General features: G+C 38.9%; 1 protein-coding gene across 1 annotated transcript in view; it reads left to right on the forward strand.

Moving 5' to 3' along the window:
* The window catches only part of PDLIM4 (PDZ and LIM domain 4), a 93,578-nt gene that overhangs the window by 30,768 nt on the left and 38,216 nt on the right, over window positions 1-24,594 (forward strand). The window contains exon 3 of the mRNA XM_048489830.1: window positions 15,833-15,917. Within this exon, the coding sequence (XP_048345787.1) occupies window positions 15,833-15,917 (85 nt within the window). The remainder of the gene's footprint in view (window positions 1-15,832; window positions 15,918-24,594) is intronic.

The raw sequence follows: 24,594 nt of genomic DNA on the forward strand, positions 1-24,594 counted from the left end.
AACTCTTGTACCCACCCACCCCGCTGGCAGTGTAGTTATGCGGGAGGGGTGGAATGGGCTGTGATTGCCCTGGGCCCCCTTACTTGTGAGCAGCTCAAATAGAAGGGTCTGATGCCAGTGCCAAGCCTTGAAGCAGCCCTGTCTGCCCACAACCGGGCAGACAGCCTTCGTTGGGGCCCTCCTTCCTCCTGCAGTGGCAGCTGTGTCTCAAGCACGGCCACGCTTTATAGAAAAATGTTCAGAAGTAGCTTGAGAAGAAGGCTATTAGTTAGAATTATGATATATTTCAAATTTCTATAGGAAGTTTGTGGGTTTTCTGGGCTGTGTGGCTGTGGTCTAGTGTTTAATTTGGTTGTGTTAATGTAACAAATTATTCATATATTATAAGGGAGAAGAAGTGGGCTTCTTCCAAGTTTTTTTTATCACGCTAATTAAAGAATCTTCAATGCCTTAGCTTCAGTTTCTTTCAAGAAAATATAAAGTAGAAGTGACCATTCTTGGATTTTACTTTTGATTCTTTCCCTCAGCGTAACTGATTCTATGTCCAAAAAATATAAAGTAACTACAGTTTCTTTTGTAGCCTGCCAAAATGAATAATCTTTATAAGGTTAATATTATCTGAAGCAGTTTCAAATATGTTTATAAGATTTTCCACTGCAAATTTTAAAATGCATTTTCTTACATAAGGAACTACTATTTACTGTTTATTTTCCTGATTTTAAAAGGAAATGTTATGCTCTTTAGATGTTATGCTCTTGAAAACCATTTGAAACTAGTATTTCAAAAACCCATTGCCATTTTCCACTTTGCTAAGTCTTTTATAGCCATAGATTCCCAATAGTGAAATATAATAAGCATCAGTGCCAGGCACGTAAAAGTGCTTTGATGGCTTTCTCAGTTGTGAGTTGAACCCTGTTTTTGTCTCTGCTGGCCAGAACTGCCTCTGAAGAAAAAGAAGTTAAGAACTTCAGCACTCGTATATCTTCTTCAGAAGTGGACTTAGGTCACACCTTTTCCTACATTCATTTTAAGAGGATTTTTTTAAAAACATGGGAATGAGATTCTGGACTTAACAGAATAGGAGAAGTATGTGCATTGAAACATTCCACAAAAATACATCAAGACAATTGGAAACTTTACTCTTCCGTACATGGAATCATATCCTGTGTGAAATCAAAGAAATTCCTACTGAAACCAATTCAAACAGTAGGAAACTTTCAATCAACATTTATGGCAGCTGCACATGCCATATACAGACCATAGCAAACTGTTTAATATCTTCATGTGATCAGGATTTTATTGACGAACCTGACCAAACTTGCTCAATTGCATTGTAGGTCCTTGGAAGAACTCTAATACAACCAAACAGACATGTTTTGTAGGACCATTATTCAAGTCAAGGCTAAGGAAGCAATCCTAAGTAGGTTTACTCAGAAGTCACTCCCATTTAATGCAGTGGAGCTTATAGCACGTGTTCTTAGCATAGCAGCTAAAGAGGCTAAGTATTTGTTCTTACTCCCAGCAATGGAATGCACTATTATTTATTTAGAAAAATTATATGCTACCTCTCCAGATACCAACTTGAAGCACCTCACAGGGGGAAAATATCATAAGCCAGGACATAAAAATAATATAAAACATCACTAGTTAGAGAAGGTTGATTAATTATCCATCTGAGTTTGTTTAGGTATTGCAAATTCTGCAGATGTATGAGATGACTCTTAAGATCCCTTTTAAACAATATTGTTCTTGTATTCTAAGACAAGGAAATACATAGGGATTTTTATCTCTAGAGCAGCATGTCTCAAATTACTATGACTGGACAAGTTCACATTGTTGAAAGTTTATGATGTAATACTCAACACCACATGTGGTTTCACATAGCTTTAAGAAGCATATTTCTGCACCATAATAAACATTATTGTGACAAAAATAGATATCTACAGTTTTGATTAGAGCTGCACTGGAAGCCTAATTTTTACAAACATTTTTGCTCTCCACAAAAAGTGTCCTAACTCCATTCAGGGAATTTTGAAAAAGGCATGAAAGTGTTCCTTGACTGAGAGAGGGAATGTATCATCCTTCCTTTGACAACCCAAGCCAGCGTGGTATAGTGGTTAAGAGCAGTGAAACTACTGAAAGAGGAGGAGCAGTGAAACTACTGAAAGTAGCCTTGAATCTCCTTACAGGAGAGAAAGGCAGGGTATAAATCCAAACTACTACTACTACTACTACTACTACTACTACTACTACTACTACTACTACTACTACTACTACTACTACTACTACTACTACTACTACTACTACTACTACTACTACTACTACTACTACTACTACTACTACTACTACTCCTTCTCTGTTTTGCCATGTTTCTCTGTGGCAGTGAAACTGATGAAAAATAAGGTGGGTATTGGAAGGCACATCAGAAGTCTGCATTCCACAGAGGAAGGTATGTTTGAATAGACATTTTAAAGTGGTTCCAAATGTGCATTCCAGTGGTTCATTCTACACAGCATAAATAAGATGTCCTGAGGATGCAAAAAAAAAAATCTGTCTTGGGGTGGAACTCGACACAGCTTTTCCCCTAAGATGTCCTCAGAATACCCTATTTCTGCTCAAGCCATCCTATTTTGAGCATGCTTTAAAGTGCACTCTTTCCCTGAAACTACCTGCAAGAGGTCCCCTGCCTGGTTGTGCAGAATGCAGAGCTCAGGAGGCATTTTATTTTTCCTGCCTGACCATTAAGCTCTGTGGTCAGTTTCACCCTCTGCTTGTACCCTACAACTTGTGTGCTGCTGAAGGGATTTCCCCTGCCTCTATTTGCTGAAAGTTGCCCCATGACATTAGCTCTGCAGGCTCCTACTCTGGGTGCCTTTTCAGCCCAAAAAGTACATAGTTGTATACAGCTTGTCTTGCTAATTCTGGCATTTTGGAAGACCTGTATTTGAAGATACACAGACACGCATGTGAGAATCTTAGCTGCTCAAAGAACTCCCGTTGAAAAACATTGGGACTGTAGTAATGCCCAGAATTGGATCCTGCAGACCAAATGTCCTAGGGCAACCTTTAGCAAATGGAGCCAGGGAAAATCCCAGCAGCAGTATACAAAATGCAAGGGGAGAGTGAAATTGACAAAAAAGCTTACCAGTAGCGTAGGGGGGAGAAATTGCACCTGGGGCAAAATGGTGCCCAAGCCCCACCCCCACAGCACCTCATCCCCTGCAGCCCCCCCACACTCCCCCACTTATCATGCAAAAGTTGCCCCATGCAAAAAGCAGCCAACTAAAAAAGTAGCCTGGTGGGAACTATACTTCCCAACCTTGCAGGAGGCCTCAATGTGTCCTGTACACTCTTCACCAGAGGTGTAGCTGGGAAAAATGGAGCCCGGGGCAAAATCTGAGTCCCCCCCCGTATGGGTGGCGCCCCCCCCCCACAACAAAAGAATGTTTTTTTTAACCAGGTCATCTCAAAGTCACCATCACATTATAGAACATGCCCCAATTCACAAATCTGCACACTACAAATACAAAAAAAATGGAAATGAACCCAAATTTTTCTGCGCCCCCCCCCCATGATCAAATGGTGGGCACCCAGGACATTTGTTCCCACATGTTCCCATGGTATCTATGCCCCTGCTCTTCCCACTTTGGAGGGGATTGGGGTGGGAGTTGGGATAGGAGTCCAGACTATTTCATGGTTTTAGGATTGGTTTTATAGTTGTTTTACTGTCGTATTGTGTGGGATTTTATTGTGCTTTTTATTGTAACCTGCCCTGAGACTGTCATAAAGGGCAGGGAATAAATCTAAATAATAAATAATAATAAATGGGTGGAAAACAATATGAAAAGTGGAAGGTAAACTTTTTTTTGCAGAGTGCTTATAGATGAAAAGAGATTTTTCAGGCTGACAATATTCTAGGCCAAAACTCAGTATGAATCATGCATTGATATACAATCTCTTTATTCTGCAATGCTCTAAACTATCAGAGACTTCATGGTTTGTAGTACTTCTTCTTCATAATTTACTACTTTCATACTGGAAAGATCCGACAACTGTCCAGAACCTACTAGCATTACTAGAAGAGACAAAGGACTTTTGACCCATTAATTTATCCATTTCAGGTTACAGATAGATTCATGAATACTCAATTTGTTACAAATTAGATATCTCAGTACTTCAGAATTTATATCTGCCTCCAGAACTTAACAGCTGCATATTGTTTTTTTTAAATGGAAGTTTCTCTGAATTGGAAAATCTAATTGTTTATTTTGCAGTAGGCAGAGTAACTACAGTAACACTTTTGTTTGTTCTGTTTTTAGCTTGGACTGAATTAACCATCTGGGTGACATGGCTTTTATATGTTTCCACTCAGCCCTAAGCAGTCTGTTGAGTACCAAGTTATTCTGTCTGGCCAATAAAAGTTAGTCACTGCTCAAGCCAGATCCAGGCCATTTTTTTGTCACTGAATATGACTCATTCTTTCAGAGCAGCCATTCTTAAAAGAAGAATAAAGCCAAGTTTAACTAGGAAACTGCTGCCTTTATTATAAATTCTCAAGACCTCCCATATCTACCTCTTGCTATAAACTCAACATAATGTATATCCTCTGCTTGTATAAATATACTTGTGAGCTCTGCCAAAGGAATTCCTGCAGTGTTGTCAGAGGTGTAGCTCCAAGGTGACGGTGGGCATGATGCACTGGGCACGTGCCCCTGTGGGGGTGTGGTGGGGGCATATCGGGGGTGTGATGGGGGAATTCCAGGGTGGGGCGGGGGCGGAGCACGCACCAGTGCACCGGGTGCTTTCCCCCCTGCTACACCTCTGAGTGTTGTACTTAGAGATCAGAAGCTCAGAGATGAGTTTTCTTGCTTTCAGAACATCAACAACTTTTGAGTTTTCAGCTAATTTTTCCTATTAAATAATATCAGTTTAGCATTTACATAATGTAATGTATTTGCTAGATACATGAATGTTGAGCATAGTAACAAGCTAATTGTTGTAACTGGTATAATTTAGCTTAATTGTCAAAAATTACAAACCCACTGATGTGAATATGGGCAAAACTCTTAATATTTTTTACCCCAAGAAGCAACTGTGAGAACTGCAGCGCTGAGCAAGCAAGTGAATGAGGTCTCTCCCCTTGTCATTTAATCAAACAAAATTACATACTGTAACCTAGGGTTTTACTTAGCTCCAGTAGTGAAAAAAGACAGGAAAGGTAGCATGCCCATCTTCTTTCCTTACAAGAACCATACCCTTCGGGATAAAGATTACAGGAGATTCATGAATTCATCTGCTGTTTCCTGTTCTCGAATGTTCCACATGGGTTCTAATGCCTTGAGTCCAGGAAATGGTGGATGAATTCACAAATCTCCTGTAATCTTTATCCTGAAAAGGGTATAATTGTAGCTCAGACAGGCCCTTTTAGTCAGTAACCTACACAGATGATAATGTAATCCTGAACCTTATTCAGTTCTATGCAAAACCCAGTGGTAGATCTAATCAGAGGTATCCAATATATCTAATTTAGCCTCCAAAGTTGCAAGTACTTTAATGTTCAGAGTTTAGTACTGGTTGGCAAGCAAAACTTGACAATTGGATGAGCAGAGCTACAGACTGAATGCTACTATTTAAAGGAAATGGTTGATTTCCACTGAGGCTGCAAACTTCCAGGTAGTGATTGGAGACCTCCAACTATTACAACTGATCTCCAGGCAGGAGAAAATGGTCACTTTGGCAGGTGGACTCTATGGCTTTAAACCCCATTGAAGTCCCTCTGCTTCCCAAATCCTGCCTTCCTCAGGGTCTATCCCTAAAATCTCCAGGTATTTCCCACCCCAGGGCTAGCAACCCTAATTCACACTGATTTTCTCCTTTTAGCTGCAGCAAACTATATTCTGCCTAACACTGTTGGGGGGGGGGGTGTTCATTGGTTACAAACCATTCAAATGCCATTTAACTGAAAATTAAAAGTGACGTTAATGCCACTGATATGCATTTGTAGGATTGAGAGATATTCCTGAAAGGATATAAAGGGTTTCTGTTTGTATGGAACATCCTGAATTTTTTATTGGAAAACACTAGAACTCAGACTCAGCTATAGCTCCTTATCTCTTATTTTTGAAATTTTAAGTAATCAAGCCTCTATTTTGATTAGATTTGACTCATTTGTGGCTAGTCAGCAATGGATTTATGAGACTATCCTCTTTGTGACACTTCAACCTTTTCTATTTCAGCTCAAAAGGATGATGTATGATTTTAAAAAAAATACTGTGGGTCACATTCTTAGCTGGCATGTATCAACATAATTTTGCTGATCCTAAGATTTTTATTGACTTTGTATCTAACCTTTAAGTTATAATTCAAGCTAACTTTCTAAAAACAGAGAGATAGGGTAATGTGTCATAATTTGGGCAAGCAGTTCCTGTAATTTTAAGATGCTTTGTTTCAAGCACATGCATTCCTATCAGTGAATTATGTGGTTGTTTTCCTGTTTGTGTCCTTGATTTTTTTTACTGCCCTCTTCATTCACTTTTTAAAGAAACAGAGACAGTGAGAAGCTTAACAAAAAGCTGATTTTTAGAAAAGCATGCTTGTATTGTTTTCAATTTACTGAAAATTGAGTGGAAAGTGCAAAACTCTCAAAGCTGAATGAAATAATTATTGTTTATAAGTTTGTTGCCCCTTTATATCTGTCAAACAAGAGTCAAACAAGAGTCTATTGATAACCTACTATGAATGTTTGATTAATGTTTGTTTCAAGAAAAAGGACATCTCTCATTTGGTGAATGTTTTTCTATCAACGGCCCTTTATTCAGTGAATTATTCCCATTCTGACAAATTCTAATATGGTTTTATTTATATTGTGCTCAGCAAATGTTCTTTCACACCCACTAGAAAGGTCAGCAGGAAAAAATATTGAGTGATAGAATATTTCCATGTTATTATCAAAAGGAAGAGGGTGGAACTGACTGGGTTAGATACCAATGGTGGGATCTAAACATTTTAATAACAGGTTCCAATGGTGGTGGGATTCAAACAGTGGCGCCGCCACACACACGCACCTCCAGTCCCTATTGGGCAGGGAGGTTGCTTTAGTAACCCCTTCTCGACACTCAGAAAAAAATTAGTAACCACTTCTAGAGAACAAGAGTCAAACAAGAGTCTATTGATAACCTACTATGAATGTTTGATTAATGTTTGTTTCAAGAAAAAGGACATCTCTCATTTGGTGAATGTTTTTCTATCAACGGCCCTTTATTCAGTGAATTATTCTAGAGAAGTGGTGAGAATTGGTTGGATCCCACCTCTGTTAGATACCAATATCACTGTTGTAATTTTGGAAATGTATTTTGTTATAATTTCCATAGAATTCCTTGGAATAAAATTATCTTGTATTCCATTTCCTTTGAAATCCTTGCCATAATCACTTAAGTCTTGCAGTGATAAAGAGATGTTCTTATTTAAAGCAAATACAATAAATTCTAAGAATAAAATTTATTTGCTTTATGTTATCTTATCCCATCAATATCTGTGAGAAGCTGAGGCCAAATATTAAGTTCTTTAAGAAAATTGCCTTAGGCTCAAATGTGTCCTCTTATCGCCTCAGTTCCCTGGTTTCCTCTAACCATACTTTACATAACATTTGAACAGGACCAATATCAGAGGCAGTATCTTCAGATAGATTTTAAAGATCATAGCCCAAGGAGAGACTTCCACGTTCTTCTGACAAGCCACTTCTTCAGGGGATCTGAGTCCTTCTGTACATTCTTATGGAATTTAATTTTTCAGGATCCCTGGTGCAACTCAACATATCAGGGCCTACAGTAGGGTTGCAAAACTCCATGTAGGGTCTAGATTTCCCAGAGTTACAATAAAGATCAGTTCCCCTGTTAAAAATGGATGCTTTGCAAGGTCAAGTCTGTGGTATTATATTCTCCCGAGGTCTCCTGTCCATAAACCTTTAGATCTCCGGCCATTTCCCAACCCAGAGTTGACAACTGTAGCCTCCAAATGCATTGTTCTTTTGTTACTGACATCAAGTGGGAATATAAGAAGCAGGCAAGCAACAGGAAAGAGCTCTTTCCTAGGTGAGATATAGAGACAGGCTCCCAGCCGTCAACTGAGGGGGGGGGGAGCCATTTATGCCTGTGTGGAAGGAGGAAAGCAAAGATTATTTTAACCAATTGGGCTCAGCACTGGCTGACAACAAGTGAGCTCTCAAGCAACTTCCTGGAGCCCACCCAGAGGTCAGCCCATCATGAAATGTGTGAGGCACACACAGATCTTTGAGCTGCTGTCTTGTTTCTATCAGGCTGAAGAGGTGCTTGGGAAAGCAGAGAAAAACGCTTCCTCAGTTTGGATTATGGAGAACTGTGGTTTAGAGAACTCAAGGACACAGTGAAAGTACACATTAGCATTGTGAACCAAGTCTGATGATTATGAACTAGGACAACATCTTAGCTTTGTATATGTGGAACTTATTCTATTGTGAACAAGGAGAAGGGATGGACTCAAAACTTTGACAGAGGCAGAGCTACCAGGGGGCAGGGGTGCACATTTCATCGGGCACACACCTGTGGGTGCCGGAAATTCCCCCCCTCCACAGTGCCCCCCCTGCTCCACTCACTCAATTACTCTGACACACACACACTCCTACATTTTAGTTCAGCTGGGTACAGGCTAGGAGGGCAGGTGTCTGTTCAGAGTGGCTGAAAATGGCCTGGTGGAAACTACACTTCCCAGGAGACCTTGTGAGCCCCAAGGTATTCTGGGAAGTGTAGTTCTTACCAGGCCATTTTCAGTCACAAATGAACAGACTGTTTTTTCCAGCCTGCACTTTCAGGTTGAACTAAGGTAAGTGTGTGTGGGGTGGGGGGTGGGGGAAACGCAGAGTGCGCATCAGGCACAGAATGTCCCAGCTATGCCTCTGAACTTTGATTCAGGTATATCATCACTGCCACTAAAGTAACAAATCCTGAAGAGTTGAGATCTTCTAAATGTTATTATCTCTTTATTTATCGATTATCTCTTTATTTCAATGGAATGTATAACATTATTATTAGCAAAGTTTATATCCTACCTTTCTGCCCTTGCAAGATCTATCAAGGCAGCTAACATTTAAACCATAAAAGATAAAATTGCACTATAAAACCATTAAAACCATCCTCTCATACATGCATCATTAAACCAAATTTTAAAAGAGTTAAAAACATAAATAACATAAATATGTTGGTTAGGAATGAAGGCCTCATCCACTGGTAGAAGGCAGAATCAGAAAAGGGCAGACAAATCTCCCTGGGAAGAGAGTTCCAGAGCTTGGTGCCATGATCAAGAAGGCCCTCCCCCAGGTTGCTACCAGCCTGACCTCAGAAGGCCATGACACTTGATGCAGGGCCTCTGGAGATGACCTTAATGGTTGGGTGGGTTCTTAGAAATGATAGAATTGGGAGGGACCTCTATGGTCATCTAGTGCAACACCTCTCCATGCAGGAAATGTATGACTACCTTCCCCCACCACCCGTCAGTAAGCTCTGCTCCATGCATAGTAGATTGCAAAAAAACCCAACAACGACGACTTTAACCCCCCCCCCCCTCAGAATACCTGGCCAATCTGGCCTGGAGTTCATAAGAGCTCATTAGGCAATCCTTCAGGTACCTTGGTCCGAAATCATACAAGGCTTTGAAAGTTCAGACCAGCACTTTGAATTGTGCCTGGAAACAAATCAGAAGCCTGTGTAGATAAGCCAAGATTGGAATAATATGGTCCCTACAATCCACTCCTGACAATACAAAGAAACATAAAGGAAGAAAAACATTGTACATAGCACAGTTGCCATCACTGGCTTTCTTTAGAGACCTCTAAAATACTGCTTGTATCTGTTAACTGTGAAAGTCACTGGCAACATACTACAAACCGTTGTTAGGGCTAGAATGCATTTGTCTCAAAAGACACGTGAGCAGAATATCCTGTGGTCTGGTTTAAAAAAAATAATAAGAGTAAAAACTGTGTGATGTAATGACCAAGCTCACAACTATACCTGATGCTGAAATACTTGGCAGTTACTTGTGTTATTGTTGATTCTTGGCATAAGGGTACACAGTATAACCAAGCGTCTTACATCTTGTAGCTTGCAGATTACACTTTAGTATCCTAGCACTCTCCTTCTGTTCAGGTAATGAAGCACTAAGTTGCTATGTTTCATCTTTTGTTTGTACAGATTTTTATATCGATAACAATTTGTAACATTCTTAAAACAAAGTCTTATTTATATTTTCTTAACCTATGCATATATATACTATATATACTATATATACACCTATACTAAGGGCTGTTGCTGGAAAATACAGGTTGAATAAGAGCATATTTTCCCCAGTCATGGGTAAAACACAGTGAGGCAAAGCTGTACCTTTAAACCTGATGCTGAAGGAAGATAAAATTTCTCTTCTTTACATTTTTTGGAAATAAGATTTGTGAGGCCAAGTATGCAAGGAAAAAAGGATATAGCACTGCAAGTGATAATCCTTATCCAGCAAGGATTGAGGAACACTTTTATAACTAAATAGGGAATGGTTGTTGAACCATTTTCAAGAGAGAAGCTTTTCTCATCGCTTCTATATTTCTCACTGTTGCAGTTCTAAACATACTGTCTAATATATTAAAAAAAAACAGCCTGAGCAGCAACAACAGTGGTGCCTTCAGGTTTGAATCAGTTCATTGCCTAGTTGGGAAACTGCCTGGGCACCTTATGAATGCTACACTGAGTTCCAAACAAAGAAAAAGATGGGGAAAATAAATGCTGTCCTGAAATGTGTTAATCTCTAACTACTTAGGCAGTAGTTAAACACATGACACAGAAATAAAGCCATACCTACATGTAAAAGTGCATACATAAATGGCACCTCCCCTTCCTAGAAGACTTCATGTTTTTAACAGAACTTGAAAGAGGGGAATGCTTGGCACACTGAGATTGTTCACCTTCTGAGTTTGTAGCAACTTGTTGACAACCGAAGTGGAGAGAAATCATTCAAAGGCAAACATTTTGAAAGATTTATGGTCATCACTGTCAATCACATTTGTGGGACCCTGGCCTGGAAACATGTCTTGGTTCCACATTAAAGTTTTACACATAGGCCCTTGAAGCACTTACCTCCTGCCTCGCAGCCAGCTTACTTTCCTGCCGACTTTCATTTTTTGTTATGCAATCTTTTAGCTGTGTCCCAGGTCATAGACATTTCAAGGCATTAGAAACCTGATAGAGGGCGACTTTTCCAACCCCTCCAATCAAGCTGTGTTATTCTCGGTTTGAGTTTCCTCGGTTTTTCAGTTCCTCCCCCACCTTTCCCCCATCCAAACAACAGAACCACACTTCCACAGATTTTAAGGGCATCCTGCTTACATGGATATACAAAATATGAAATGCTTCTCCATGCTAGTGTTGTATAGTGGATAATAATAAAATAATAGTCCATTTGTTCTGATCTGAAGCTGAGGGAAAATTCTGACCAGTTCCTAACCCCAGCCGATTTAGGGAAATGTTTTGTTTGTGGCTACTGATGTAACATGAAGAATTACCTAGACATTCCCATGAAAAAGTAGCAGATGTTAGGACTCAGGGCTTCAGATCTGAGGGCAGGAAGTTAAAGGGTAAAATAAGGAAGGCTAGGAACAGCACACGTCCTCAATTTAACGTGGAAGAAAATAAGTGAAGGGAGTGAATGAAGATTTAAACAAACAATTTGGATTATAAATCAACCTACTTGCTTCTGTGCCTTCTTCGCTGAGCCAATGTAAAATAATATCAGTTCCATTTATCACTCTGAAATGTCCAAGGAAGTCTAAAATGGCAAGTTTATATGAGATTCTTCGGTCAACATTTAACATGGTTGTCTGTGAGTAATGTATCACAAAAATATGGTGTATATGTATAATAATTCTGAGTAGTGCACGGTGCGAGGGCTGTGATTCATAAATGAGATGCTGGAACAAATGTGACATGCGTTCCTGCCAACCACTTCCTTGCAGAAGGAGCACTGGGAATAGGCGCCAGTTACAATTCATGGCAGTTTTAAAACCACAGGCATAAACACTAGTTATTTAGGTGGCATATTTGCTGCTCTCTAGAGAATGTTTCCTGCATGCAACACAGTAATATTGATAGGTATGGAAAATATTAGTATTTGTGACAGCCTCAGGTTTCCAGAAAGGGGGCCACAAAGTGAATCACAAGTTTCCCTCTCAGGGACGTAGGTATAGATTTTTAATGGGGTGGGTTCGGGGGCTGGGGCCATGCCTCCCCAAGCCCCGTCCCCAGCCTCAGTGCTTATAAAAACAGCTCTCTGAGGTCAGGGATGGCAGACTTCCCTGCCCAGCCCCCCTGCCCCCCCAGCTGGGCTCCCAGCCAGCAGCCAGCGGTCCCTTCTGCCCCCCTCCAGGCAGAGGCATAGCTAGGGAAAATGGAGCCTGGTGCAAAATCGAGTTTTGCACCCACCCCCACCCTGTGGGTAGCCGCTGTGATGCTGAAATCCACCCCCAAACAGCATCATTTTCATTGGTGTTTAAACTAGGGAGCTCAGATTCTTCTTTTAAATCCACCTTAAAGGGAGAATCTGGGGTCCCCAGTTAAAACAACATTGAAAGTGATATTGTTTGGGGGTAGATTATCCCCCACCCTGAAACAGCATCACTTTCAATATTTAAACTGGGGACCTCAGATTCTCCCTTTAAATCCATGCCAAAGGGGGGGGGCGTGGATTTAAAAGGAGAATCTGGGGAAATTTGGGGGGTGCCTGCTGTTAGGGGTGCAATTGGTAATCTAGCAGCACCAAAATTTCAGGGTATCTTTAGGATGATACTACCCCGGTTTGGTGAAGTTTGGTTCAGTGTGTCCAAATTTATGGACCCTCAAAAGATGTAGCCCCATCTCCTATTAGCTTCCATTGAAAACAATGGGGGATGGGGCACCCCCTTAGGGTGTCCATAACTCCCAAACCCCCTAAACCAAACCTCACCAAACTTGGGGGGTATCATCAAGAGAGTCTCCCAAAAAATCCCTGAAATTTTGGTGCTGCTAGCCTAAAAACTGCGCCCCTGCAGGTGAAAAAAGGAAAACACTTAAAAATATAAAAAACCATGAACGGGGGCGGAGCTTCAGATATGTAATGAGGGGGTTTAAACCCAGGAAAAAAACCCCTTGCCTACGTCCTTGTTCCCTCGTGTGTGTGTGTGTGTTTAAGTATACTAGTGAGCATCAATAATTTTATTCAAAGTCATTGATTAAGGTCGAAAATATTCTTTCAGAAAGGTTGATGGGGGTGTTTAATAGGATATTGCTGTGGTAAGTAAAAAGGCCAGTATGCATGTGACAACATGCTCCAACTTTTGCTCAGTCATGTCTACAAGGTCGACCATAAACCAGGAAATTCAATATTAAAACTATATTAACTCAAACAATTATTTTCATATCTATTTTGTAGCTGACCTTAAAGAAAAGCAAGTTTTCAGGGTGTGTAACACCATTGTGGACAGACGGCAATTACTTATACAGACCTACTTAAATTTTTATTGAGCTTTTAACATAACTAAAAGGATTTTAATTGACTTTAGGTAATACATTAAACAAATGTTAAACTGAGGCGCGAAACTTGTACATAGAACTAGAAAACTGATTTATAATTTGTAGATGGGTGCTTTCTTTTTAAACATATGGTGAAAACATATGGTATAAATAAAGTTAACTAAATTTATATAAATACTAAATTGGGGTCGGATGTTGCCTTTAAGGTATAGTCCAGCTTGAAGGTTACCATGGAAATCAGGAAGTTACCAAGAAAACATAATGCATCAATTCTGTCTCTGGAAAGCAAGCTGGCCACTTTTGAGGTCTTCAAGATGAGATAAACCAAACATCTGTATCAGGATGCAGTACGGAATTAGCTGTAGGCCAGTCATGGCTGAATAGAAATAGAAACCTTCTATATGAGGGTGCAAGGCTGTAGATGTGCCCATTCTTGCCATGGGTTGTTGAAATGGGCAGAAAAGAATTTGATGTCATTGATATACAGTCAACAACAGACCCAGTACAGATCAGCCCCAGGGTACAATTCAATTAAGATGAAGTAACACATTTCTTTGGTGATTCAGGCATGGCTAGATGGAAGAAATTTCATAGTTGTTATCCTGGGGCTGCCTCTTGTTTTCTTTTTTAACGTTGTAAATCAGGAGCTTTACCAAGAGCTTTACAGTCAAAATGAAATCAGGATTTGGCTTCCCACAGTTTATTCCCAACAGTTTTATGGATTGGGCCTGTTCTTTTCCTCATTGTTCCATTCATTCCATTCCATTCACTGAATCAGGTCACCTCCTGTTGTTTTCAAGTTTTAAAAAAATGTTGACAGGAAGGAAATGTATTAGGTTTGAGACCCATATTTTTTCTTTATAAGTCCAGAACCTAAATTCATTAAACAATTTTCCTATCTTTAAACACCTAACTAAATACATTTAAGGACTTGTTGATTAACTTTAATTAACTGCATTCTTGTTAGAACTGTAGGAAACTAGCAATGGTGGCATTCTTCCTACCATCTGTATCATTTGTCTTTCGGACCATGATTCTTTCTTTGTTGGTTGGTATAGTCAGAGGTTGTCTTATTATAGAAGTATACCTTTCAGGGTACTGCAATAGTTATCAAAAGTTTGAGTCTTGTCTGCTGCATGAGTAAATGCCAAACTAATTATGTGCAAAAATATAGATATGCTGCCACTATGAAATCATTAAATTATTTTCACCCTTCAGCATGCTCCTTGGAAGTTTTGCCCTTCCCAAAATAAATCACGAAAAATGATTTTATATTCAGTTGTATTTTTAATGGCAGCATTAGCCACCAGATTAACAAACTATTTAGCCATTTGATGATGGTGTGTTATCATGGTTTTATTTTGAGATATTTTAAATGATTGCTATGAATTTTAATTTCCTTTATGAAAAATCTCGCTTTCTTTTGATGGAATCATTGTATTGTTACTATGACTTATTTGTTGATGCAATAAAGACTTTGGTGATTATAACGAGAAACAAGCAATGATTAGCATTTGAATTGCACTGTTCAGTAAAATGCAAAATTAGAAACTGAACTATGTGAGATATCACTGAAGAGGTTTTAAATCTACAGAAGTGGAAGTATTCCCATTACAATGTTTTCATAGATGTTAAAAAAAAACCCTATGCACTATTTCCTAAGTGAAAATTCTTATTTGCCCTGTCTTACTTACTTGCCCTATATTCCTGTCTTATAAATGCTAACAGTTAAACTAAACCTATCTCTAGTGTTGAGACAATCAGGAAGTATGTCCAAGAAAGATTCTCGACAGCAGCAACGAACTATAACTACCAGGAACAAGCTTCATAATATTTTCCGAAATGCCATATGTAAGACTGCTAAGGCTGAATGGAAAGTTCTGTGCTGTGCACAGAAAAGTCTTGATTCTTCCCCCAATTTTTTCACTTGCCAAAATGAGAAATATGGAGTGTAAGCCAAGCCATGATGTCTAATCCTTAGAAGGCAATGAAAGTTCAGCAAAGAACAGTGCCATCCTAAGCAAAGTTATACCCTCCTAAACTCAACTTGGATTTTGAGTAATCCATACAAAATGGAATTCTAAATGGGGATTAAACTGAGGTTTAGAGTGTGTGTGTGGTGTAATCAAACTCCAATTCACAGAGGCTCATATATATATTATGAATTGGAACATAATCAAATCATTTTGCATAAAGTTCTATGCATATTGGTATTGTTATACAGTACAGTTTTGACTTTGAATTTTTCATTGCAGGGCTGAAAACAAAGTTTGGTCTCCTAGTATTTTAGAAGATGGAAAAGCACAAGCTTACCGAGTCAATGTAGAACCAGAACCACAGGTATGGGGCCCTTCCTTCTCTGTATCATATTTTGCTATTTTATTATAAAGGCAATTTTTTTTGTTTCCAAAAGCAAACTTATTGATAAACTATTTATAAAAGGATTGAATGCAGTTCTGCTATGTATATTTCAGTGCACAGAGAACATTATAACCTAGTACTAACCAACTTTTGACATCACAAGTGTGCTCATAGGGTACAAGGAGGTTTTCAAATGCTACTAGGGGGAAGCATAATGTGCCAACCATAATGTGTATTCTGCCTTTGTTTCCTAACTTAATCAGTTGAAGCATCTTGCCACCCAATCCAGATCAGGGGGCAAATACCATAGAAGTGGCGGAAGGCTGTGCTGATGTGTTTACCTCCTCCGCCAGCACAAGGGGTACCCCCGCTAGTGGAGGTTGCGAAGGTGCTGACCACCCCTCAACTCCACGGCAACAAAACCCACCATGGAGCAGCACCAGCATCTGTGCAGACAGCAGTATAGGGGGTGGGTCAGGCATTCCTGGGGGTGGATTTGATATTAGTTATCTTCCACCAGTGTTCCAACCCTGGAACACCAACCTCCAGACCTGCAGATGTACACTGCACAAAAGTATGTAGTAAGCCTGTGTGACCTATGGGGCAATGCAGGTGGCAGGAGGGTTTTTTCTTCCCTTCTGCCCCACCCAAAACCCCTTTGGAAGTGGCACAGTGCTTCCTTTACCATGTTACCTCCACCTGCTGCAGCACTCCCTCCCCAGCACTCCCAGGATTTCACTGTGGCCCTTCTGCACATGCAGAATAATGCACTTTCAATCCACTTTCGCAACTGTTTGCAAGTGGATTTTGCTATTCTGCACAGTAAAATCCAACTGCAAAGTGGATTGAAAGTGCATTATTCTGCATGTGCGGGAGGGGCCTGTATCTCTGCCAAATATTTTCAACAGATATTTTCTAAAACTATCCATCTATTGTTATCATTCAGTCATAGCATAGTGAAGTATCTGAACCCCATAGGAAACATAAAAGTAGCACAGATGAGTCCTCAAAGGAAGTTGATGCAGAACAAATATGGCTTTGTACCAAAGTGGAGAGGTGTACCCAATAATATGATGTCAATTCAGTCTTTTGACAGGTTGATTGGAAGCTAAATCCAGGTCAGTATTTGGATGGGAGACTACCAAGAAATACCAGGGTCACTATCCAGAGGCAGACAATGACTGTTTTTGCATGGCCCAATAACACTGGGGTTGAGCTGGGATCATATATACCTGGGCTATTTTATCCTGATTTCTGCGTACACACAGTTCCCTGCTTCTGCCCAGGAGCAGAGTTAGTAATGCTCCAGCTTGCTCTCCACGACCAGGACTTCTGTATTTGCTTCGGAAGCATTTCTGAGCATGCCCAGTATCCCGCGTTCTGATTGGCTGTTGCTTTTGAGTGGCAGCTTGAATGGATGTCAGGCAGGGAGATCAGCCGGCTGGCTGGGAACAGTACACTTGGTCTGCCCCCAGTTGCTGTTTCTGTGTATGTGCTGTGGGAATGGAAGAAATGGATCTCTGTTTTAAATGGTTTAAAATAAGATTTTGCTGTCAGAGGGAGAAAACTAGTGAATAGGTCTGCTAATTGTTTAAAATAAAGCTTGGGCTGATGAAAATAGACCAAATGATTGTTCTGATTGGCTGTTGCTTTTGAGTGGCAGCTCCAAGCCAAATGGTAAAGGAATGGGATGTTTGAATCAGTTTCAATCTCTAGATGATCTGGCTGGAAGTCTGGGTTTTTAGTAAGTCCCCATAGGTACTTTTTAGTAAGACTGCATAGGTACTTTTAAAAGTCTGTGAATTTTAAATCCCCAATTTCTGTTCTAATCAATGTATTTTATCTACTGTTTCGCTATTATGGTGAGATGGGATTTTAAGTACTGGTCATTGACCACCCACAAATAATAATAATAATAATATTTAGTTCACGAGAATATTCCCTTTGTATACATCACAGATTATGTTTTATCTTTGATCTGTGTTTTTAGTCTATATTTTTTGTACACATATAGTTTATGCTAATGGTACTGTGGAATTGATGCATATTTGTTTTGTTGTACTGGTTGTTGACTGTAAATAAATGATTGGATTGGAAGCACCTGTGAGCTCGCACAGTATCCCACGTTCTGATTGGCTGCTGTTTTTGAGTGGCAGTTTGAATGAACGTCAGGCAGGGAGATCAGCTGGCTGGGCGGGAAAAATAAACTAGTCCTGCTCCTGATTGGTTTTTGCACAGCACAGGCACAAGCAGCGTCACACTGGGATTTTTGAAAAGAACCTGCAGACTGGCAATTTTTGAAAATCCTGGACTAAGGTAAATATTGCAGGGGGACACCAGTGCGGACCCTGTGCAGGTTTGGGAGCCGTGCAGAATTGCCAGCTGCGCAGGGATATTTTCCATGCTCACCCTGGGATATTTTGACTGTGTTAAAATGGCCAATGGCAAACCACCTCTGAATGTCTCTTACCTTGAAAACCGTACAGGGTCACCAAAAGTTGGCTGCAACTTGTTTTATTTTGTAAAAATATATACAGTTCTACCAAACAATTGGTCAGTCAAGAGCCACCACAATAGTTTTGAGATATAGGACAAAAAGAAAAGGAGGAGTATCCCAAAGTGCTTTTTCTAACCCCCTAACAGTGCTTCCATTTCACCAGCCAATCAGCTTTAGCAAATTTGTTGTGATCTATACCAAAATCTTTCATTTTGATGGTAGCAGTCTCAATATTGCTTAAACATTGTACCCTAACTGGGCCTGCAGTCAGGAGATCAGTTATTCTTTTAATCTGGCATTTTGTCCTCAGCATTGTTCACTGTTAGACTGTCACCAGTTCAAGAAGCAATGAAAAGCAAATAACAACAGGAAAAGTCCATTATCTGGTACTCCCTGTAAACTATCAGTTATGATTCTTCCCCTTTAATTATAAGCACACAGAGATTTGGGGAAATGTATTATTACCCTGAAATTAACAATGTGACTCATGCCAAGGGCAGAATTTCATGTTATATACATTAAAAAAAACTATAGCATAATATCTCTGCAATAATAAACTGAAAACAGATCTTTTCTGGAGGAAGCAAGTAATTAAGACATTTAAAAGCTAGTAGTGGTTTGTGAAGTAAAGTAAGCACAAAAGGTTCTAATTGCTTATTTTTTTAACAGATTGCAACCATGTAGGGGAGAGAAGGAAGGAACTACTTGACTCCCCCCAACACTGAAAAAATGCTGATCTAAGCTGTTTTGTGTGTCTGTAATCAATTTTTTAAAAAGAAATCTTAGAATGAAAATTATTCATGTCCAGAAGCATTTAGAACTCTTCATACTTACTTTGCAAGCAATTGCTTGATTTTTTAAAGTCTTAATTATTTGCTTCCTCCAAATAAGTTGTTTTTAGTTTGCTGTTGCAGAGATATTATAAAGATTAAGCTATAGTTTTCTAAATGACCAGTCTTTAAAGAAGGAAGTCTGCTGCCTCTGCCATGGATGTAAGAAAGTAATTTAATTATCAACCTCACTAATCTGATATTATATGGGGCTGATTGACAGCTCTGAATGTTCTGAAGTACTATACATAAATGATTCTTATTTGTTTCACTATCTGTATTATCAGTTCTACTGAAAAACTCATAACCGTGACTACAGTTCTCCTCCTCCAGAAAACAAAGAATGCCTGTGCCACTGAAGAAAGAATTGAATTGGTATAAATGCTCTTGTGCTTTCTTTCCTTTAGAATGTTAGTCAAAATTCATCCATATGGTGTTGATAAAAGAATGGGGATGTTTGCTTTCTTGACCACTTGCCTATTGTCAGATTTGACAGCTCCCTGGCACAGCAAAGATTGGAAACTCATGTTTCAGACTGTGAGGTCAGACTGTTCTTGTTAATTGACAGTAGTTGCAGATTCTTGGTCATTAGGAGGGAAATTAAAAAGACTGCTTCAAAATAGGTGCTGGCAGCTTTGTGGAAATTCATAGGGCAGAAACTATAACAAGGAAAAGGTCATTTAGCAAAACACTGCAGAACTTTTTACAGCAAGATTACTGTTTCATTTCCTAATGCTAACTGATTTCTAGTGAATTCAGTCTTAGGTTTCTTTGGCAAAAAAATATTTGATTGTAAACCATATGTTGGCACCTGACATTTAGCAATCTGATGCCATTGACAGCATCTTCATTAGGAAAGTATGCAAATCAGAGAATGACTTAGACCTATTTATGTGAGGTCCACTTCAGTCTGGGATCTTGACAGAACAAGCAGCTACTCTTAAATGGGCCATCTACACCACCCCTATAAACCTAAAGAAAGAAATTAGAATCTTTTAATTTCCCCCTTTTGAAGTTCTATATGTCAGTAATGATAGGATTAGTATCATGCTAATCTAACAAGCATTTAGCCAAATTGATTTCCTGTAGGGCAGAATTCTACTAACAGGACACCAATAAAACTGCTTAAAATTGAATATGAATTTTCAAGGCATGTAACTCCACTATATACAAATAAATATAATTTTTAATGTTGGGATAATACAATATAGCATGTTTTTAATCATGATGTTCTTTTGAAAAAAGTTAACAAAGCAAGGAATTACAAATGTGGCATTCCCGAAATAAATGGCAGGGTGGGAGACGCCACAAAACCATTTTGGAAGCAAATTCCTGCTTCACTCATGAAAACTGAGCAAGCCTAATTATGCCTGCTGCATTTCACATGAACACAAGCTCTTAGAATGCTACAGCTGAAGGTTTACTTCAACATCTCTTTGCTAAGTGTAATTGGTTACATATGTAGTGAGCATATTTTTAAAAGCAAAGCTTTAAAATCAAAATACTTCAAAAGCATTTGTTGAAGAACTTTAAGACTGAAATGTGGTGGTCAGTTGAAATTGCTCTGCGCATTTCGTTTCTCTGAATTTTCTGTGATGAGCCAGTTGTGTTTTAAGTGGCACCCATGGGCAAGAGAGTGTGTTGAAAGTGCTTGATCATATTTATAATACTATCCTATAATACTATACTACACTATAGTTGGATGAAAGTTGGATTAAAGTAGCCATCTGGGAATCTAAAGCAAGACCATTGGAAGTGCAGTCCGTGACCCTTTCATTATGCTATGCTCATACATCTGTAAATAAAACAGATTACAAGTAAATTATCAGCCTTCCATGTCCTTCAGTGCTCCCCTTAGGATCTTTCCAGTCAGAGAAGAAGGGCAAATATAATGCGATTATATGCCTGAATCAAGTTATTACCTACCATCTGTACTGAAATCCTTCTGGAAAATGTTGTTGTTACAATGAACTTCATTTTTTCACATGAAAGATGGAAAAAATTAATTGAAACTGTGATACCAAACAAAAAAAGCCTTTGAGGGTTGAAGTTGTCAGTTTAATTTCATAAGTTGCATAGCAAAAGTTGGATAGGGGGAGGGAGAGAATCTGCTTTTAGAAAAACAAAGGGTGAGATAATGCCCTGGCACAATTTTAGATTCTCAATCACACAAGAACTTCAGGCATTTCTGAGGACTGATTTAATGGCAGAAACATGCAGAAGCCATACAGCTACTGTTATTCAAATCAACCATGAATGGAAAGAATGTGTACAGGGTTCTTCCCTCCCCATCCCCCATTCAAATGGCACTAATGTTTTGAAGACACCTCAGATCAAACACTGATAAATGCTTTCTCCTTCATAAAATCACAATGAATGTTGTGTTTATTGTGAAAGCAGGAAGGTTAATATAACACTGTGGTATTAATGTGGAAGGGACTCCTAAATCAATTCTAAAGATTTCATTCAAATTAATTTGTCACTACTGGAAAATTAGAATTGATCTCAATAGTGTTTATATTAGGACCTGGATTTCATTGCTTCACTTCATTTTAACGTGATGCTCTTACTAGCATAATTTATAAATGAGGATGCCATCACAATTAAAAAAAAATTGAGATTTCTAGGAGAACTTGCCAGACAAAGGTATGGACAAACTTTACTTATTTGTAGTTCAGAATTTCCTACCAGCTTCTGGGCTCAATAGCAGTAGAAAAGATGAACTAGGCCTGTGTTAGCTCATAAAGCTTTGGCATGGACTAGGCTATGCTGCACACAAGTATTAAAGTTATCTAGAACTATGAATTATTTCTAGACTAATTGATATTTGGTCAGCAAATTGTTTATGGACCATCTTTAATTATCAGTTATTCTGTTTAGATGTATCCATTTCTTTCTAATTTAAGTGAGGCTGTAACAGATGGATTTAATTTGAAAATGAGAAAGGACTGTGGCACAGTGGTACAGTGCATGCTTTGCATACAAGTGATCCTAGGTTTAACCCTTGACATCTATGCTTAAAGGATAGCAAATAGTTGGAAAGATCTCTCTCTGAGGTCCTGGCGAGTACCTACTGATTATGTGGACATTCTGGAGACTTTACAGAGACTTTAGTGAGGTCTTTGACTAAGAAAAATTGTAGTATATTATTTTATTATTTACAGATCTACCAAAAGATAGGGATATAATGGAGCTGCAGCAATGATATCTAAATTTACTTTTTAATCTAAAATCAGTATTGTGTTTTTTAAAACATGGTATTTAAAAATTAAGCAGTAAATATTTACAACTAGGATGTCTTTAGATACCACTCCTTTCACCAGAATACATAGGTTTCAAGGCTGAAACACAGTATGCATAAAAATCTATGGAGTAGTATGTTCCTCATGTTGCCTGTGTCATTTAAATAAGATGTGATCATTTATTACAGTCATGCATATTGTCCACTGGGTTATCCTCTACGTCCCCAAAGGAAAAATACTGGGTAATTGTTTAGCAGTTCATGATTTCAGAAGAGCCCAGTTCACCATGTGAATGTCGGATGTAGCAGTGTCTAATGTGCAAAGGAACTGAGAAGACCCAGCAGGGGCAGGCAAGTGGTCAGCTAGGGATAGTGACCCCTCTATCCTTTTGTGTCACCTCTAGTCTGTCCTTAGACTGATACTCTCAAGTCTAATATCCTGCTTCTTCTCAGAAGTTAGTTGCACATACTTTTCCTAGCTAGCAAGATAGCAACATGCTATCATTCCTTCCTTCCTATCCTAAATGTAGTTCCTAATAAATATTTACCATTTACCCTTTTAATCAATATGTTAGCCACTTCTCTGCACAGTAAACTCCAACAGTGAGAACACTAAATAATTAATTAGGCTGAAAAACAGAAAAATTACAGAGAAGCCAAAGCACTGCTGAAGGGGAATATATGAACTATGAATGTATATTCCGAAGAAACTTGTGACAGGATGGAGTTAACTGCCATTTCAGTTCCTCGTGCAGCTCGGTTCATTTTCCAGCAGTGAAAAAGCTCATAGTGGAATTTCCCAGTAGAATTTTCTCTTTCACTCAAATGTGACAGGTCAAAACCCCCCTCATAATATGTGTACTTGGAAACTACTAAATTTCAGCGGGCTTCAGTAATTGCTTCATACATGTTTCAGTACTTGAGTTCTGCAGAATTTGCTCCTCAATCAAACATGTAGAAAATTTCGTCTTAGGTTCAAATAACCCAACCATCATAATTTACAGTTAAATTTTAGGGGAGGAGTTCAATGTTTTTGCTTTTAAAACTGCTAAAATCATATATATTTCCTATTTTTAACTTGCTGTATGTTTCCAATGCAACTGAAGCCAGCAGGAGACACAGTGATGTCTTCAATTCTTCAGTTCTTTTCCACACAGTCACTTCCTGTGAATAAATCACTCTGCATTCATTTGTTACCATTCTAATGTAGCTCCATTTGTAACCAAGCAACCAATTCTTTAGGTAAATAATCCCAATTCTTTGGTTCCGCTTAAGGGAAAACGCCTTTCTGGACTGTAGTGAACATTGTCAATTGTTCTTTTATGTTGTGCTGAATCATTTGGAAAACTCAGTTACATTTGGATACTTATTTATTAATAATACAGACTAATAGTTTGTTCAGAATCCCAGACAAGAAAACCTGTTCTCCTAGAGAAGATAATACAGACATGGTCATCTCATTTTCAGATTATTAAGAATGGTATCCAGTTTATTAAACATGCCATCTCAGACCAAAAAAACCCAGGTACTTTCTGATATGCCTGTTTTAATTCATCTACATTGATGTACCTTTACAATTGTTTATGATCATTTATGTACATATTAAATTGAGGCTAAGAAAAATTACCAACAGCACAGCAAAATACTGTTGTAAAATAAAACACATTTGACACCCCTCCCCAAAAAACATGCAGACAAATACGGTAAACAGAGATAGATCATGCAAAGGAATCTGGTAGAATCAGGTGCAAAAGGAATCAGGTGCAAAAAGAATCTGTGAACCACACCTCCTTCAAGACAACTGAATCACTTAAACTGGGATCTACAGGCTAATAGTTACTCTATTACAGACATCAGAAGAGCTGAAAGACCAACAACAAACCACAGGAATGAAGATAAACAGCCACCAAAGAAAAGGTGTTCTTACCATACATCAAGGGAATCACTGATCCAATAGGGAAACTGATGAAGAAACATAACCTCTAAACAATCTTCAGACCCACCAAGAAAATTCAACAAATGCAATGTTCAGCAAAGAATAAGAGGAAGCCTCTAACTTCTGCAGGAGTCTACCACATACCTTGCACC

The sequence above is a fragment of the Sphaerodactylus townsendi genome, linkage group LG03 (assembly GCF_021028975.2).
Source record: "Sphaerodactylus townsendi isolate TG3544 linkage group LG03, MPM_Stown_v2.3, whole genome shotgun sequence".
In the NCBI taxonomy this organism is placed as follows: domain Eukaryota; kingdom Metazoa; phylum Chordata; class Lepidosauria; order Squamata; family Sphaerodactylidae; genus Sphaerodactylus; species Sphaerodactylus townsendi.